The sequence below is a fragment of the Macrobrachium rosenbergii genome, chromosome 20, assembly GCF_040412425.1.
Source record: "Macrobrachium rosenbergii isolate ZJJX-2024 chromosome 20, ASM4041242v1, whole genome shotgun sequence".
NCBI classification, from domain to species: Eukaryota; Metazoa; Arthropoda; class Malacostraca; order Decapoda; family Palaemonidae; genus Macrobrachium; species Macrobrachium rosenbergii.
In genome coordinates this window covers 12,252,578-12,268,321 of record NC_089760.1, presented here as the reverse complement: position 1 = coordinate 12,268,321, position 15,744 = coordinate 12,252,578, and the positions used below count along the sequence as shown (strand labels likewise).

Genomic DNA, 15,744 nt, shown 5'->3' with positions numbered 1-15,744 from the left:
TTCAAAAGTTTAATATATAATGGAAATTGTTATTCCTTTAGATATTAAAAAATCGATAATCAGAAGTTCAGGATACCATACAGTGATTAAGGCGAGGCGAAGCGCATATCACATATTGCAAAATTTTAATACTGGCTGAAGTGCAACAAATATAAACAATTATAATGACGTAATATAAGAGATATGAAGGTAGATGATTGATACACAATAATGAATATAGTAGCTTAAGGCTTCTCAAAAGCGGGAATGGCTACCTAATAATGACAGTAGTATGATAAGACTGGCATTTGTTACTGACAGAAATATGAAAGAATTGTTTTACAAATAATACGATAATTTTTGGAAGCAATAAATCATGATAAAAGTTATGAGCATACTCATTAGTACTACTCCTCGATATACTTGTCTACAATGGCTGTCAGCCTTGAGATCAGAGTTACTGAGACTTGAAAAGACGATGTTTTTATTTAAAATGGACATAAAATCATAACTATTGCCTTTAAAATCAATATGTACAGTCAGTAGTTAAACAACAAAAATTTACAATCTTTTGTTAAAGTCTTCTTTGAAATTAGGTAACGTAAAATATATTGATCAACGAATGACACACTGTTGCGATACTGATTTCAATATACAAATGGAAAACTGCAATTTCTACAGGAATCTAAGTTTATCTGAATTCCGAATGGGGTTGTTCCTTCCGTCTTTCGGGATCAAGTTTTACTTCATGGTTAACCTCATAATATGACTTTCTTTTCCTAGTTATATTTTCAGAACGGCCCAGAGAAATATATATCGAGAAGCTAGGAGGGCAATGTGGGTATTATAATTACATGCGTATCTGTAAGAGAGACCATCTGGTTCTAACATAATATATATATATATATATATATATATATATATATATATATATATATATATATATATATATATATATATTATATATTACACAGGTGAAAAAATAAGAGCCGGTATAGGTCCTGACCAGTTTCGACTTCGTCAATGGCTTAGAAATAAAGTCGAAACCGGTCAGGGCCTACACCCCATCTCAATTTTTTCACCTGTGGTAATGTGATAAACGAATCACTTGGTAAAGTGAAAATAATATATATATATATATATATATATATATATGTGTGTATGTATGTATGTATATATGTGTGTACATATATAAACACACACACACACACACAAAAGCCACCACAAAACTCACCTCTCATTGGTTGGGGACAGACCAAAGGCTATGTACTGATCCTCGTCCATCTTGGCGGTGAGTCGAATCTGAATCTCGTCCTCCTGACTCTGCCACTCCACCTGGAGGTTTTCGCTCAGCTGACGACAGTTGTTGAACTCCGGGCTGGAAATGTGGGCCTGGCGTGCGGAGGAGGGAGGAGGGGAGAATGGGTAAAATGTTAATCATTTCCATGATTTACTGTTTTTCGGCTTCATTTTCTTAATTTCTTTCATCAAGAGGCCTAACTAACAAACTTTTCAAGATCTATAATGACTTAACGGTAGCTATTAGTGAAGATAATAAGAGAAAAATTAGTGTGTTAAGTTTTCTTCTTTTTTATCTTTTTACAGGACAGGGTTGTTTTGGCAGGGACTGGAACCGTAGGATACACAGGAGGTGACTCCAGAAGGTTATCTTTTACATAAGTAAAAGGAACAAGTTTCAAAGTGTAAAAGAAAATAAAAAATATGTAGATACAGACTGTAACATGAATGAAGTAGACTGGGAAAGGGAAGTTGAAGAAACTTGTGACCATTCATTTCAAAGTCTGCGAGAATTCGTGGAATCTCCGAATAATCCGCGAATCATCCAGTGATTATCGAAGTTTCTCAGAGCAGGTCTAGAAATCCGGACAGAGGGAGTGAAATTGCCGTTAGGCGCCTTGGTTCTCTTTTAGGAAACACCTCCCCGAGTTAGTCAAGTATGAAACAATGTTTTATTTTTATTTACTCGATACCTACAACCTTTACCAACGAGGAGCACTTGAGAAGCATCCAGCTGAGGGATCTTACATTTACCATCGTTAATGAGAAGTATTAGTTGGCAGATGTTATGATTAAACATCGGTATGAAAACGTCTGAAATGATTTTCAAATCTAAGATGTTTGGGGTTTCTCAGAAACTGAGAGAGAGAGAGAGAGAGAGAGAGAGAGAGAGAGAGAGAGAGAGAGAGAGAGAGAGAGAGAGAGAGAGAGATTTTCTTACAAAGCAAAAAGGTCCCCCCTTAACACTATCCTTGACTGCCTCTTCTCTTGCAGCGTTTTCCGATATCTTCACAGATTCATTTGAATAATTTTCCCCTTCCCCTAAGCTTCCCGCAACGTTCCAGTGCGTAAACTTTGACGTTTTATTCTTTTCTCTTCTCGTTTGTTAAATTCTCCGTGCCACTCTTGGTTGAATTTTCCGTTTTCTGTTCTTGCCTTTTTCCTTTCTGCTCCTTCCAATTTTACTTGGAATTGCTTCGCCTGCTTAAGAATTTATCCGTCAAATCCGTTTCCCTGTCACTGCTTCCTCCGTCTGTTTCCGTGACTCCCATTCTCTTTAGGCAATTCTTAACTATAACATTTAATTTATCTTAATTTCGTCCTGCCCATTCAGAAGTGTTTGGGACATCATACCGGCAAAGAATCTCTTCTCATTCTGGTGTCGTGGAAGTGACATCAACACCAGATGAGGTTTAAACTGTCGTTTCCAATTCTAAAAATTGGAAGAACGGTATGACAGCGAAAAAGTTGCCACGAGAGGCTGGATGAATCATAAGCCGTGATCAGAAACCGTAAGGATGACCATTCTTGGTTAAATGACGAAGTCGAAATGACTGAAGAATGAGCAGTTTCTGTATAAAAAAAAAAAAAACGGTGACTTTTCGAGGGAGGTGTCATTAAAGTTTAAACTACACTGAACGGTCCTCGATTTTCGTCTGATGTTAGCTTCTGTTCTGATATTACTGCGTAAGTGACTCTCAGTGTTGCAAGTTCTAAAATTTCAGAAGCTGAAGTTAGAACAGCGAGTCTGAATTGTCATAATTCAAGGTCGACAGGAGAAAGAAGAAGCGTGATTCAAGTTCTAAATCCAAAGACTGTGACAGTGTATTTGTGCATCGTGCAGCTGTTAGGGACCAATGAAGGTCCAATAAGTTTGAATCAACTCTAAAAAGATACAAGTAAATATTACATCACATTCCTAGGGACCTTGAATTGTGGAAATAAATCTTTATCACACAATCGGAAGTTATTAAATCTGTAGAATTTAAGACATGGTTGTATTGACGGTCAATAATTATCAATACACAGATTACCGAGTAATTTATTGTAAAATGGGGCTCTTTGGAAGACATATATTGCATTCAAGTTTAATTTAACCGGACCATTCGTTTTTTAAACTACGTAGTCGGACAAAACACAATAAAGCAGTGATTGGTACTGCATCAATTTCTGTAAATATCATAATTTCAAAAATCTATCAGATAATATGGAAAACTACTAATAGCATAATTTAACATTTATATTAAATGAATACGTACATACGCCAATCAGTACTGGAAAGATTACCACTTCATATCGTTCTCTATACAAAACCACCGCTTTTCAAAAAATTTAAATGATGTCTGGCAGTGATATAAAGATAACTGATAAATTTCATAAACGTTAGATTCTTGTTTAAGGAAGAATATCTGTCTGTGAGAGCAGAGCTTTAAAGACACGAGTTCCCAGTTGTGAGGAGAGGGGGGACAGTGATATTTGTGTCCAGTTATATTATATCTGAAAAGATGAGTTGAAACGAGAAAAAAGCTGTTAGTTACAGTTCTTTTGTTTTATGCTAAAACACAGGCGAGGCCTCATAAATAATATATACTGGCAGAGATTTTTGTCACGTGGTGATATACGTATTTGAAGGATATGTCTTAAATCATTGCATAGAAATAAACAAGACAGCTTCTGTTTTTCTTAATTTGAAGTGGACTGCTTTTGAATTGACAAGTTTATAAAAAATTCCTTCTAATTGAGATATTGGGTTAACGCAAGTGTCATAGAATCATTTCGCATTTTTGACGAAAATATATTTAGATGCCATCACCTGTGCCCTAACATGAAAGCACTTTAGTAACGTTTGAAAAGGTGTATTTTTCGGTTAGGTGTTATTTCAGGAGCAAATGAAGAATAGTTATTAGAGCAAATTTCCCTTTGACCTGATTTTATTATGATTAATATTTAAGACAGCTGACTTACTTTAAAGGATACATTGTGGCTTACAATAAAAAAGTAATTAGCAGAAGAGCACAAAGCTAAGGTTATCGTCACTAAAAATGAATTAAGCCATCGTATGAACAGTTAATCTACTGAATTACTCCATATGATAATAATAAAGTAATAAGCCTATGTAACTATAACTAAAACCAGAAACGACTCAGATGAGTAAATGCTCACTACCAATTACAGCTGATAATGAAAACGAAAGCTAGAATAACCAACAAGCAGAGAGCAAAAAAGGTGATTGGCTGTTGTACATTATAATAATCATTATTATCTACTCTAATAAGCATATTCTATGAGCTAGTCCAGTACCTCATTTTATCAACGCCAATATGTTGAGTTTCTGCTGAAACTGAGAATTATTTAGACACTTTAAATTTACATATATATTATATATATATTATATATATATATATATATATATATATATATATATATATACATACATATATATATATATATATATATATATATATATATATATATATATATATATATATATATATAAATATATATACATATACGTATATACATACATATATATATATACATAAGTGTACATATATTATACACCGCGAAAGGAGAATCATTCTTATATCTTACATGAAGATGTAAAAGGCAACACTATGAACGGTAAGTAAAAGAATTGATAAAATGAGATTTCAGGGCAAACTGAAGCCATCATTCTAGCCAGGAAAAAACAGAAAATAAGTTAAAACAAAACTTGAAGACACTTTCATTTTACTGTACATCGTTCATCCACCGAGTTCAATCGATTTTGTACTGAGCAGATAAATGACGTCTTTTCCTGAATGAATAACAACCAAATCATTCACTTCCGATTTGTTAAAAAGAAAAAAAAAAAGACCAGTATTTTCGTAGTCACAAACAGCCACCTTAAAATACACACTTATACGCACACGTATTCTCAAAAAAGAAAAAAAAAGGTAACTGAACTAAAAAAAAAAAAAGGAAAAGAAAATAAGTCAGCACCCGAACACCCTTTTTATCTCTACTTACCGAAAGTGTGTAATTTTTTGCGTGTTTTGGGGAAGCTTTTAATATGCATGTGCTGAGGAGGTGGCGAGGAGGGAGTGCAGCTCACGAAACAAGAGGGGATGCTCTTGGTCACGTTTCGAATTATCTTTTTTCTTTGTTTTCTCTTTTTTTTTTTTTTTTGTTGGTGGGTTTGAACAAATGTGTCTAAAGGGACTCTCTAAAAGGGGGAGGGGGTACGGGGGATTTTCTCAGGCAGGCGTTCAATGAGGGAGAGAGATAATCTACGACAACTGGCGGTTGAGAAGGTACGACGGGGGATCAAATTATCAAAAAAGGCGGGATGATGGCTGGGGAATAGGAGATAAAAATAAAATGACGTGGGTGTTGGGAGCGAGGTGGAGAGGACGGGGGTGAGGATTTGTGCACAGGATGAAGGCAGGGCAACGAGAAGAGCAGAAGAAAAGAGAGAAAGGAGAAATTAATTGGACTGGAAGATGATAAAATACGTCGTTATGGAAAGCATGAAGTTTAAGTTGGAGGAAAAAGAAAGACGCACAATAAAAAATGAATGAAAGAGAAAAAGGCAAATAACAGACTTAAAAGAATATCACTGAGACAAACGAAATCTATGACTGGTTCTAGAAAAAAAGAGGAGAGAAACTTGTAATCTGGACATGTTCGGAAGAGAACCATACAGGTTATGCTTATGAATGAGATTTATAACAAGGGCACATGGACCACAAACAAACAGCTCACAGACTGTAGCAATATTTACGAGAAGTTAAAAGCAGAATGAAAGAAAAAAAAAAAAAAAAAAACAGTAGACAAGGTGTACTGTACTTCATATATCAACTCTATATGCAAGGCTCAACGGGAGAAAAATCAAATAGTGTACTAAGAGTAATACAACCGAATAGTCACCTAGGGGAGCATAAACGAACAGCAAATACATTAAAACAGAACTCCAAACCGAAGACATATACAATACACCTAAGGGAAAATTAAACGGTTCATGATCGGGAACAATTAAGAGCACAAGTTAAAACGGGGAACTGAGGTAGGTTAATGGAAGTTACATATGAGAGAGATATGGGAGCAGCGATTTGGTTTCGAGATTTGAGAGAGAGAGAGAGAGAGAGAGAGAGAGAGAGAGAGAGAGAGAGAGAGAGAGAGAGAGAGAGAGATAATATGTAATGAAAGCTCAGAATATGTTTATAATATGGAAAACTGAACGTATTAGATGCTTAAATAATATGTATTTATATATGTATGTGTGTGTTTATTTGTGTATGTCTAATGGACAATATCTCTTACAGAATATTACCGTAAACAAATACTACAAAAGAAAGAAGAAACGCGTAGATAATTTACTTTGCAGCAAGTGGCATATATAGTTGCAAATAAAAAATAAGATAAAATGATATATAACAGAAATATATATATATGCTCGGAACATGTAGAGAAAATATCTTGGAAAACGAATTACGGCAGTACATGAACAGCGCGGCTCTATATAAGCAGATAGAGGGACAGAAAGTTACTTGCTGAAAGAACAAGTAAAAAAAAAAAAAAATAAAGTATTCTTGCGGAATACATGCTCAACATCCTAATATATCTCCTTCACCGGTATGCATAGGCAAATTGGATGAGGATGGATTATGCCTAATGCTGCTATCATAATGAGGGAAAAATACACAAAAGTCTTATTGCTGTTTATAACAATGGAGTATTTACAGTTAAGTGAAAATTTTTAAGGGATCTTTTACTCTCTTACTGACCAGTAGTACTTAAAAAGTCATTTGTATATACATGGACTTCTTATAAAAGTCATTAATATATATATATATATGTATATATATATATATATATATATATATATATATATATATATATATATATATATATATATATATATATACGAATTAGTAGTAGAACTTTTGACTCACCCTCGTATATATATACATATACAGACTTCAGTCCACATCAGCAACATTGTTCTACTTATCTTTCTAATACATTTTTCTCGAAGCGCCTGGGAATTTTAAGCTAACCAACGTTTAGATAAACCTTTCAAAAGCTGGTTTTATTCTAATGTAAAATAAAACTGCTCTTAATATGGCAAGCTTTTTACGGAAATGAACAAGAGTCTAAGCTGGTTTAAAGCATGAGGGAAACGCAAGCGATATGCACATACATACGAGTAAACACGCGCATTCACACATATTTATGTATATATGAATATGAATATGCATATCATGAGCATCTGAGGATTTAACTGATTTTACCGTAAGTGCGCATCGGGAGTTGATAGGATGTTTTACTGTATACAAAATAAAAAGGGCAGAAAATAGATATAGGCGCATATGGCAGTTTGAAAACCACTGCAGCTTCTTTGAATTTACCGCCACTTGACTTATTCGGTTTTACATTTACTCAAGTAAAGATGAAAATCATTTATCACCGGGGCTAAATCAATAAATGCGCATTTTACAGCATTTTGTTCTAGACCGAATGGAGAGATTGCAGGCTAATTTACCGAATATACACTAAACCTCGTCATTTTCTTGTGATATCTAACGCGACTGAATGTTATCTAAAATATATGTCTCAATTTTTGCTCGAAAAAGGCAAAGAAGTTTAGGCATTTTATTATTCTCTAGCTTTGGGATAATGAGGCTTCCACGTGGTTGTGCTTAAGAGTAAGAACGAGAGCGCAATAAAAAGAAAGTACAGAAGACCGGGAAAGTATTGTGTAACACAAGTTAGGTAATGAAACAAATTAGCTTATGATGATATGAACCAGAGGTCTGTAGAGAGGGAGAGAATGAACGAGAGAGAGAGAGAATCTTGGAAAGTTCTTCAGACGACGGATAAACTGAAAGAGAAAGGAAAGGGAACGGAGCACAAAGGATTTCTGAAGGAAGGAGAGAGAGAAAGAGAGAGAGAGGGAGAGAGAGAAGAGACGAAGAGGAGCTGATGAGAGGTGGAAGGGGAAAGACCGTTACAGGCGGAAGAGACCCGTGCCATCCAATGGAAGGAGAAGGAGGGAACTAAAGAGAGTTGGTAGCAGAGGGAGGAGGATGTGAGGAATGCAGGTGATGGTGGTGGTGGCGGTGAGGAGGAGGATAGAGGAGTAGGAGGAATAGGGAGCACCACTCCCGATGTCAGAGTCAGCCCCCGAAGTGAAGTTAGAGCCATCCTGCGAATCAGAACCAGAGTCTGGGTCAGTCTCAGAATCAGTATAGTCTAAGGTGTTATCGTGCCACTCCTTTCCGTGAGTGTCAGAGGGCTCGTGAGGACGAGTACCATGGCCCTGGGTATTAGTACCATGGCCCTGAGTACGAGTACCGTGGCCCTCCTGTGTGTCAGTTGGTTGCCTGGGTCTCCCGGGCTGGGATGGAGCTACTGGGTGATACACATCCTTGTCGTCTTCTCCGTACGTCACGCCAGCGCCATACGCTTCGATCAGTTCATCAAGCTGGTAGTTAGCAACCAAGGAGGTGTGTGTGAGAGGAGAGGAGATCGAGCGTGTCAGCACATGAATAAAACAATCAAACTAAAAAAAGAAATACAACTAAATAAAAAAAAATGAACCATTGGGAACTTAGGCCTACACATCAGGGCAGACAACTGCTCGAACGGCAAACATTGCAGTCCAAAGGGCACCGTCCTCCGGCGGTCATCATGCAGGCATGCACAATCAGTCAAAACAAAACCAATGTATAATTTCTTTGCAACAAAAAACAATAATGATTTCACTAAAGTAAAAAACGAGATAATTCAGTGAAACAATCCAGTAAAAAGCGAAGCACAAAATGATTTACGAAATCAAAAGATACATTTGAGAGTAAACAGCGCGCAGAGTAGGTGTGGGCACATGCGCAGCACAGGATTCTCTTGTTTTAATGTTTCTTAATTTCAGATGGTTGGGTATAATAGGAGGAGAGGAGGAGGAGGAAGAGGAGGAGGAGGAGGAGGTGGTGGAGGAAGAGGAGGAGAGGTGACAACTTACTTGACCCGGCTCGCCCAGATACCACCAGTAGGGCTGCGAACAAAGAACACCCGTATGAGGCTGCTGCTCCAGCTTCTCTGCGACTACTCCTGCTCCTGATGTTACTGGTCCGTAGCCAAGGTGGTGGGCCCCGAGCAATATGGCTGCGGTCAGTGCTGGACCCAGGCAGCAATTGCTCGACCCTATCTTTTTTAATTTGGATTTTTCTCTCTCTCTTTCTTAGCTTTCAACAAAATGTTACCATAAAGCAAACTGGAAAAATGTCATCCCCTTTGTTCAGAAGGTAATCTTTGTTTGAACAAATGAGCACACAATTTGCTGAAGTATCATGACGTAATAGGAGAACTTTTGCTCTGTGTAAGCAATAATTACCACACTATTCACAGGCTTAAAGAGGGAACAACTCTTTGCATCAAACCCTTGACCTTGGCCTTGAAATCCTCCGTTCAAAGTCAACTGAAGTTTTTGAGAAGTATCGCCCCCACTTTTTTTTGGCCCTCCAGAGATGCGAGGGTCCAGCACCGCCGCTTTCTAATTTCTCAATTTTGGAATGCATCTTACCATCTTTCACTAGGCTGATATACTTGTAAACCTATTTTAGCATGAAACATGTTCACTAAACCGAAATGAAAAACAGATACTAGTCGTAAATAAAGGGAATGTGACGAACTGAGAACAGAGAATATGTTATAGTCTTTGCCCAAATCTTCGTTAGCTACATTCATTAAAAATAGAAAAAATAATCTTCATCAACTAACAGTTATGATGGTCTACTTGATAACTTCCTATATACAAATAGAGGTGGCGATCTATATATGTGTATATGTATACGTGCGTGTATGGATATACACGCAAACATACATACGCATGATTCTGGGGTCTTAACGGTAAGAGATGCATGCAGGTCATCTATATGCATAGAAACTTAATAGTAAAATATCACAGAGTAAAAGTGGTCAGAATGAGTGGCAGTTCAGAAAAAGTCACTAATTTTTATCATATTCATCACATTTTTCAATTTCATGGCTAAAGAACTACTAGCAATCTTTTGCTTGATAAAATTTTCAATAAAGTTTGAGAGTGACCCAAGATGTAGAATAAGATTCTTTTTGACAAAATATTACATATACATATATAAATACATATGTGCATGTCCTTATAAATAAGTGCCTCAACATATTAGGAACTGGAAATTAAATGAAATCAAAATGAAAAATAAACTTACTTAAAAAACTAAAAATAAAGTTGAATGTAACGAAAGTATATTAAGCAAGAACGCCTATTTGTTAGATGGCATCAGAAAAATGGAATTTTGAAATGATAATCATATATATATGTGCATCTCAGTCATATGATAAAAATAATACTTTGGTATTCTCGTATTTTCATAGTACTCTAAAGTTTTGTTCCCAAGATAATTTACAGTCAATCACAAAGTATTGTAAGCTTCAGGCTTTCTCCATACAACATGTATCATTTAGAGTATAACCCTCTTTTCGCAGTGCAAGAAGGTTTGCTGAACCAGACATCAAAATGTTAACACTCAGTGCGTTTTCTCATTTTGAAAAAACGTGCAAAAATATAACGATTTGGGAACATGAATCAAGATATATGTCTGATCTACTGAGTTCATCCATCAGCATAACAGCACGATTCATATTCAGTGATTTTTCAATTAAATAGTCATAACAAATTACTTATAATTTAATCATAAGCAAAATGATGCTTGAATTTTTCTGATATCTGACCAAGAACCAAATTATAGTCTAAATCTGCCGGTATTTAAGCATGAGCCTTGTGGATGTCAAAATGACAGAAATTTGCCGATGACTCTGACGGAAAACCTACTGCATTTATTTAGCTAAACTCCCATTGAAGCAAGAAAGAACAGACGTGTTTTCAAAGAGTCCAATTACAAAGGTTTTTAGCTTTTAACAAATTGAGAGATAGATTCTCTTTTATATTTGTTTATTAATCACAAACTTACTGCCCAGAACATTTGTTCATAAAGTACCATAGCTTTAGTTTTGTTGCTGATGTGGCTGTGCTAATTTTTCTGAATATTACATCAGCTCATGAATTTTCTAACTTAAATTTCATGAAAATCTGTTCAAGAAGTAGATTAACTTTCTGTTTTTTTTATAAAGATAATTTTTTTCTGAATTTTTGTTACTGGGCTAGTCGGGGTTACTCCTCAGATATTTAATTCTCGAATTAACCAAGCTTGCTTCATATTTTTTTCATGAGTAAAGCAGGCTCCAATTTTTACTGAATAACTGACTGTGAAATACCTAAATTCTATTTCTGAATATTTGTGAACGAGCTTTACTACGCTTTTCTGAACTTGTCCATGAACCACACTATGTATATAATTTATTATGGCGTTTAATGAAAACTACCGATGGACAAGCAAGTAGTTATCTTTGATTTTTTCCAAGAATCAAGAATAAGGCCCAAAGAGAATATCCATTTTCTGTGCGAAAAAAAATGTCTTACAGATATGAAAAGAGAAAAAAGCTTCAGTAGCTTAGTTCTTATAGTTTTTCTTTAATCTTTGAATTTTTCAGACATACGTACACCGAAGTACACTTTTTTTTGCGCAAAACTATTGAAAAAATTGATTTTCAGTGATAATATATCATCACTTTTAAAAATGACTAAAAGCTTAGTGGTGAGAATCAACTTGTGAAGGATGCTGGATTTTGCTAAATTTAGTAAATATAAGTTGTATTGTATATATATTCATATATATGCATATATATATATACATATATATATAATGTATATATATATATAAACAGATGAGGAGACCTATTAATTCAAAACAAACAAATTAAGGCTAAACAAGAACGAAGAAAACAACGATTAATTAAAACAAGTAACATAAATAATACAACACAGTAAAACAGAAATATAACAATAATAATAATAATCATGAAAACAACTGAGAGAACATCGTAAGGCTCGTGAAAGAAAGAAAAGAGATAATCACCTTGATGCGCGTCTGTCCCAGGGATGGTGGGACCCAGAGATCTTCAGCATTTGGAATCTGGACGTGTCCGAAATTGTGTTTAAACGTGACGCACCAGACGCCTAAGTAATCGATGTCGTACACTGTCAGGTTGTCGGGCAACTGGAGTTCAATGTCCTCGCCCTCGTACCTCCGGAGGACGTCGAGGCTGCATGAGGAGAGGAAGGGAGAGATAGAGAGAGAGAGAATGGAGAAGAGAATTTGACGAACTGAATAGGAAAATGTAACGAGAGCAGTAGCAACAACAAAGAATTATATATAAGCCGGGATATAAATTGTTAGCGAAACAGCATTTTAGATGGACGATAAGAGATCATTTGTTTCAAGTACAACCGTTTTGATGTAGTTAACAAAATCTTCCAAAAAAAAAAAACTATTTATGGTTTCTCATTGAGACTAATATCAAGCAAAAATTCTGTAGCACATAAAGAAATTTGGTCTTGTCAATGAAACAAATTTCTGAACTTTGCAAGTACTGTTCCAGATATTCTGTGCCGTATAACGTAAGACAAATTTCTTCTCTATAATACACTGTTAAGAAACCTTTTGGTTGCCAAGCAACTTCAAAAAATGTAAAATAAAATATTGTATACAATAAAAACATAGGTGTCAGTTACCTACCAATTCCCACTTTTAATACTCGTCTTTGTACTTGTTTCTGATGATAATAAAATAGAAATGCAAATATTTACCTTCTGCTACCATAACTAAAATAGAAATTCCTTTTAGTAACCTAGAAACAGTATAGTAATATGTTCGTATTTCCCTTGATAAAACAGATACAAGCACAAGAATATGGTGTGCTTATGACGCTGCCGGAACTTTAATGAATGAAGAACAAAATACTTATACACAGAATCTTCTCTATTTTATGGTTGGCAAATCAGTGAAGCAAACCTACAAAACTGCATCATCTGATGCTGAAAGAAGTGAAAAGGAATAAAGAAAGGTTACTAAGCTTCAAATCTCATCTTAAGCTAACATGCATGGTACGGTATTCTCAGTCTGATCAGACAATCAGTGTGCTATTTTCTCACCTGCCCATTTCATTTGGAATCTTGTGACCTTTAGGGTCAGGCTTGGATCCTTTGCCCACCCAGAAGTAAGCATCGGGACCCAGACCATCGTAATGGAGGTTGGGAATATAAAAGGTTTTTGCGTCCAGTATGGTGATGTTTCCAGATCGGAGGCCGTGAGCCAGCCGCTGGAATTCTGGAAGAGTTCTTTTTCTGGGAGGGTCAAGAGTGTCGGGGATGTTCACGTGACCAAAGTTCACCTGAAAGAAAAAGATGGGAGTTTTATTTACATAAGTAGGAATACCTGATCATTTTAATACCAATAGTACTGATACTGCTAATACCATTTTTTTTATTTGAAGTCACAAAAACTCTCTCAACTTCTGGATTTCCTAACACTTTTTTAGATACACTTACTGCTATAAACTTTTAACAATAACAGGAATTAGATAAAAAAAAAACCTTAAAGAGGAAAGATTTCAATCCGCAATTTAGGTTAAGGTGAGGAAGAAGCTAACTAAATCTAATGTTTCTTCATATACTTCCCATTCATATTTAAACCTTACAGTAGTAAGCGTACTGAAAAAAAGGAAATCGAGGAGCCAAGAGGTCTTTTGCGACTTGATATCGAAAATATAAGTAATAAGTGGATGTGGAATTCGTTAATGCTGTTATTTGTTATTAAATTCTTAACAATGTTATAATTTCAAAAATTGGACTAATCCCGCTTCAACATACGTGGCCTTATAAATGAAGTTCCGGGAACCTTGTCTATAAAGTGAATAAAAAAAAATTTTTACATCTTCTCGGGCACTTGTCAGCTAAACAGAATTGTAAGCACGAATATAATTTGAATTATGAAGATTAGAATTAAATAAATGGCAGGAATATCGGACTTCCACAGCCTTTGTAGTGGAATTAACACCCAAGGTTCAGGCACTTCAGAGTCAAGTAACTATGAAGTAAAACCTTTCCAGCAGAAAATACAATAACATTAATATATGTTAAAATTTTTGACAGTTCTCATAGCATAACCAGTACTTCTAATGAAATGAAACTGCCACTCTGAGTAGTGATAAAAAGTTTACCGTACACTTGACTGAAAAAGCGATAGCAGTATAAGGAAGGATACGCAAAGGATTAAGATCTCAAACAGAACGAAGGAAAGAGAATAACGCCCGAGGAAAGAGAGGGTAATAGTGACGAAATAAAAGATAAACGAACGAAAAGAACGAAACACCAAGCGATATAAAATGGAGCCAAATCAGGGAAACGAGATGCAAAAAGGTGGATATTAAGAAATGGAAGAATACAAAATAAAAGGGAAACAGGAAGGTGAAACAATGAACAAAAGCGGAAGAAATCGTTATTAAAATCTTAATAAAGGACCCGGTACAACAATTATTTACCGCGATAACGATTTACAGTTAAGGAAGACGAATTAATTAGTACAGTCTTTTTTTAATACGTTCCTCGTAACACATCTATACTTGCACATACACATACACGCTCTCACACACAGGGAGTCTTTGAGTGATTAAAAATATTTTGATGGGGAAATATATGCATTTATTACACTAGGGCTATCCCAGGGATTTTCGCAGTGACTTCATTTATATGAAAGAGAAAACCTTAGTAGTTAATACTGAAATATTTATTTTAGATATATATATATATATATATATATATATATATATATATATATATATATATATATATATATATATATATATATATATACTCGTATATATGAATTCATAAGCTTTTCAGTGAAAATGTATTAATAGAACATGTTTACATATAACACTCATTATACTCATAACTGATGAGCATATAATTCTTATTATTTTTCTTGATTATTTAATATACTTAATTAAGAATGTATTTTTTCGTCAATTAAATTGCAGGCAGACCTAACCAACAGTCAAGCGGGTTAATTTTGGCCACGGGCATCACGTTGGACCACCCTCCGTTAGAATATGTTGTCTGGAGAGTAACTGGTTCTGGTTGGGTGCTAAAAGTGTGTCTGGGTCACTGGTCTGTTCTTCCAGAGGTTAATTAATATTTTTCATGACAGAGTGATGAGAGGAATCAGAGAAAAGATATGAGATACAGGCGCAAAGTTGTGGTATAAAGAAATTGTTCGTTATGGAGTGTGTCTGATGTTTGCTGATGATACAATGTTAACTGGGATGGTAAAGAGAAACCGCAGGGACCAGCACAAGATCTTGGAGAGTCTGCAAGGGGTAACAAGGAAAAACTGCGCCGAAGTTTCTTCGGCACAATCGAGTTTTCTATACAGCGTATAATGCTGTGTGAATTCTCAGCCACGGCCTATGAAACTCTCAGCCGCGGCCCATGAAACATTCAGCCACGGCCCGGTGGTGGCATGTGTTCCGGCACCTGTAGCTGTGCCAGAC

The 15,744-nt window shown here is 35.5% G+C and overlaps 1 protein-coding gene across 5 annotated transcripts in view; it reads right to left on the bottom strand.

Moving 5' to 3' along the window:
• LOC136849048 (protein Skeletor, isoforms B/C) overlaps window positions 1-15,744 on the bottom strand; it is a 298,256-nt gene that overhangs the window by 20,554 nt on the left and 261,958 nt on the right. For 3 of the 5 annotated variants that reach the window (XM_067121947.1, XM_067121945.1, XM_067121946.1), the window contains 3 exons: window positions 13,346-13,584; window positions 12,270-12,456; window positions 1,214-1,371 (listed from right to left, as the gene is read on the bottom strand). In XM_067121947.1, the coding sequence (XP_066978048.1) occupies window positions 1,214-1,371; window positions 12,270-12,456; window positions 13,346-13,584 (584 nt within the window). Of the gene's footprint in view, window positions 1-1,213; window positions 1,372-9,277; window positions 9,311-12,269; window positions 12,457-13,345; window positions 13,585-15,744 lie in introns of all 5 variants that reach the window. The other 2 variants (XM_067121943.1, XM_067121944.1) reach the window with 1 other exon arrangement.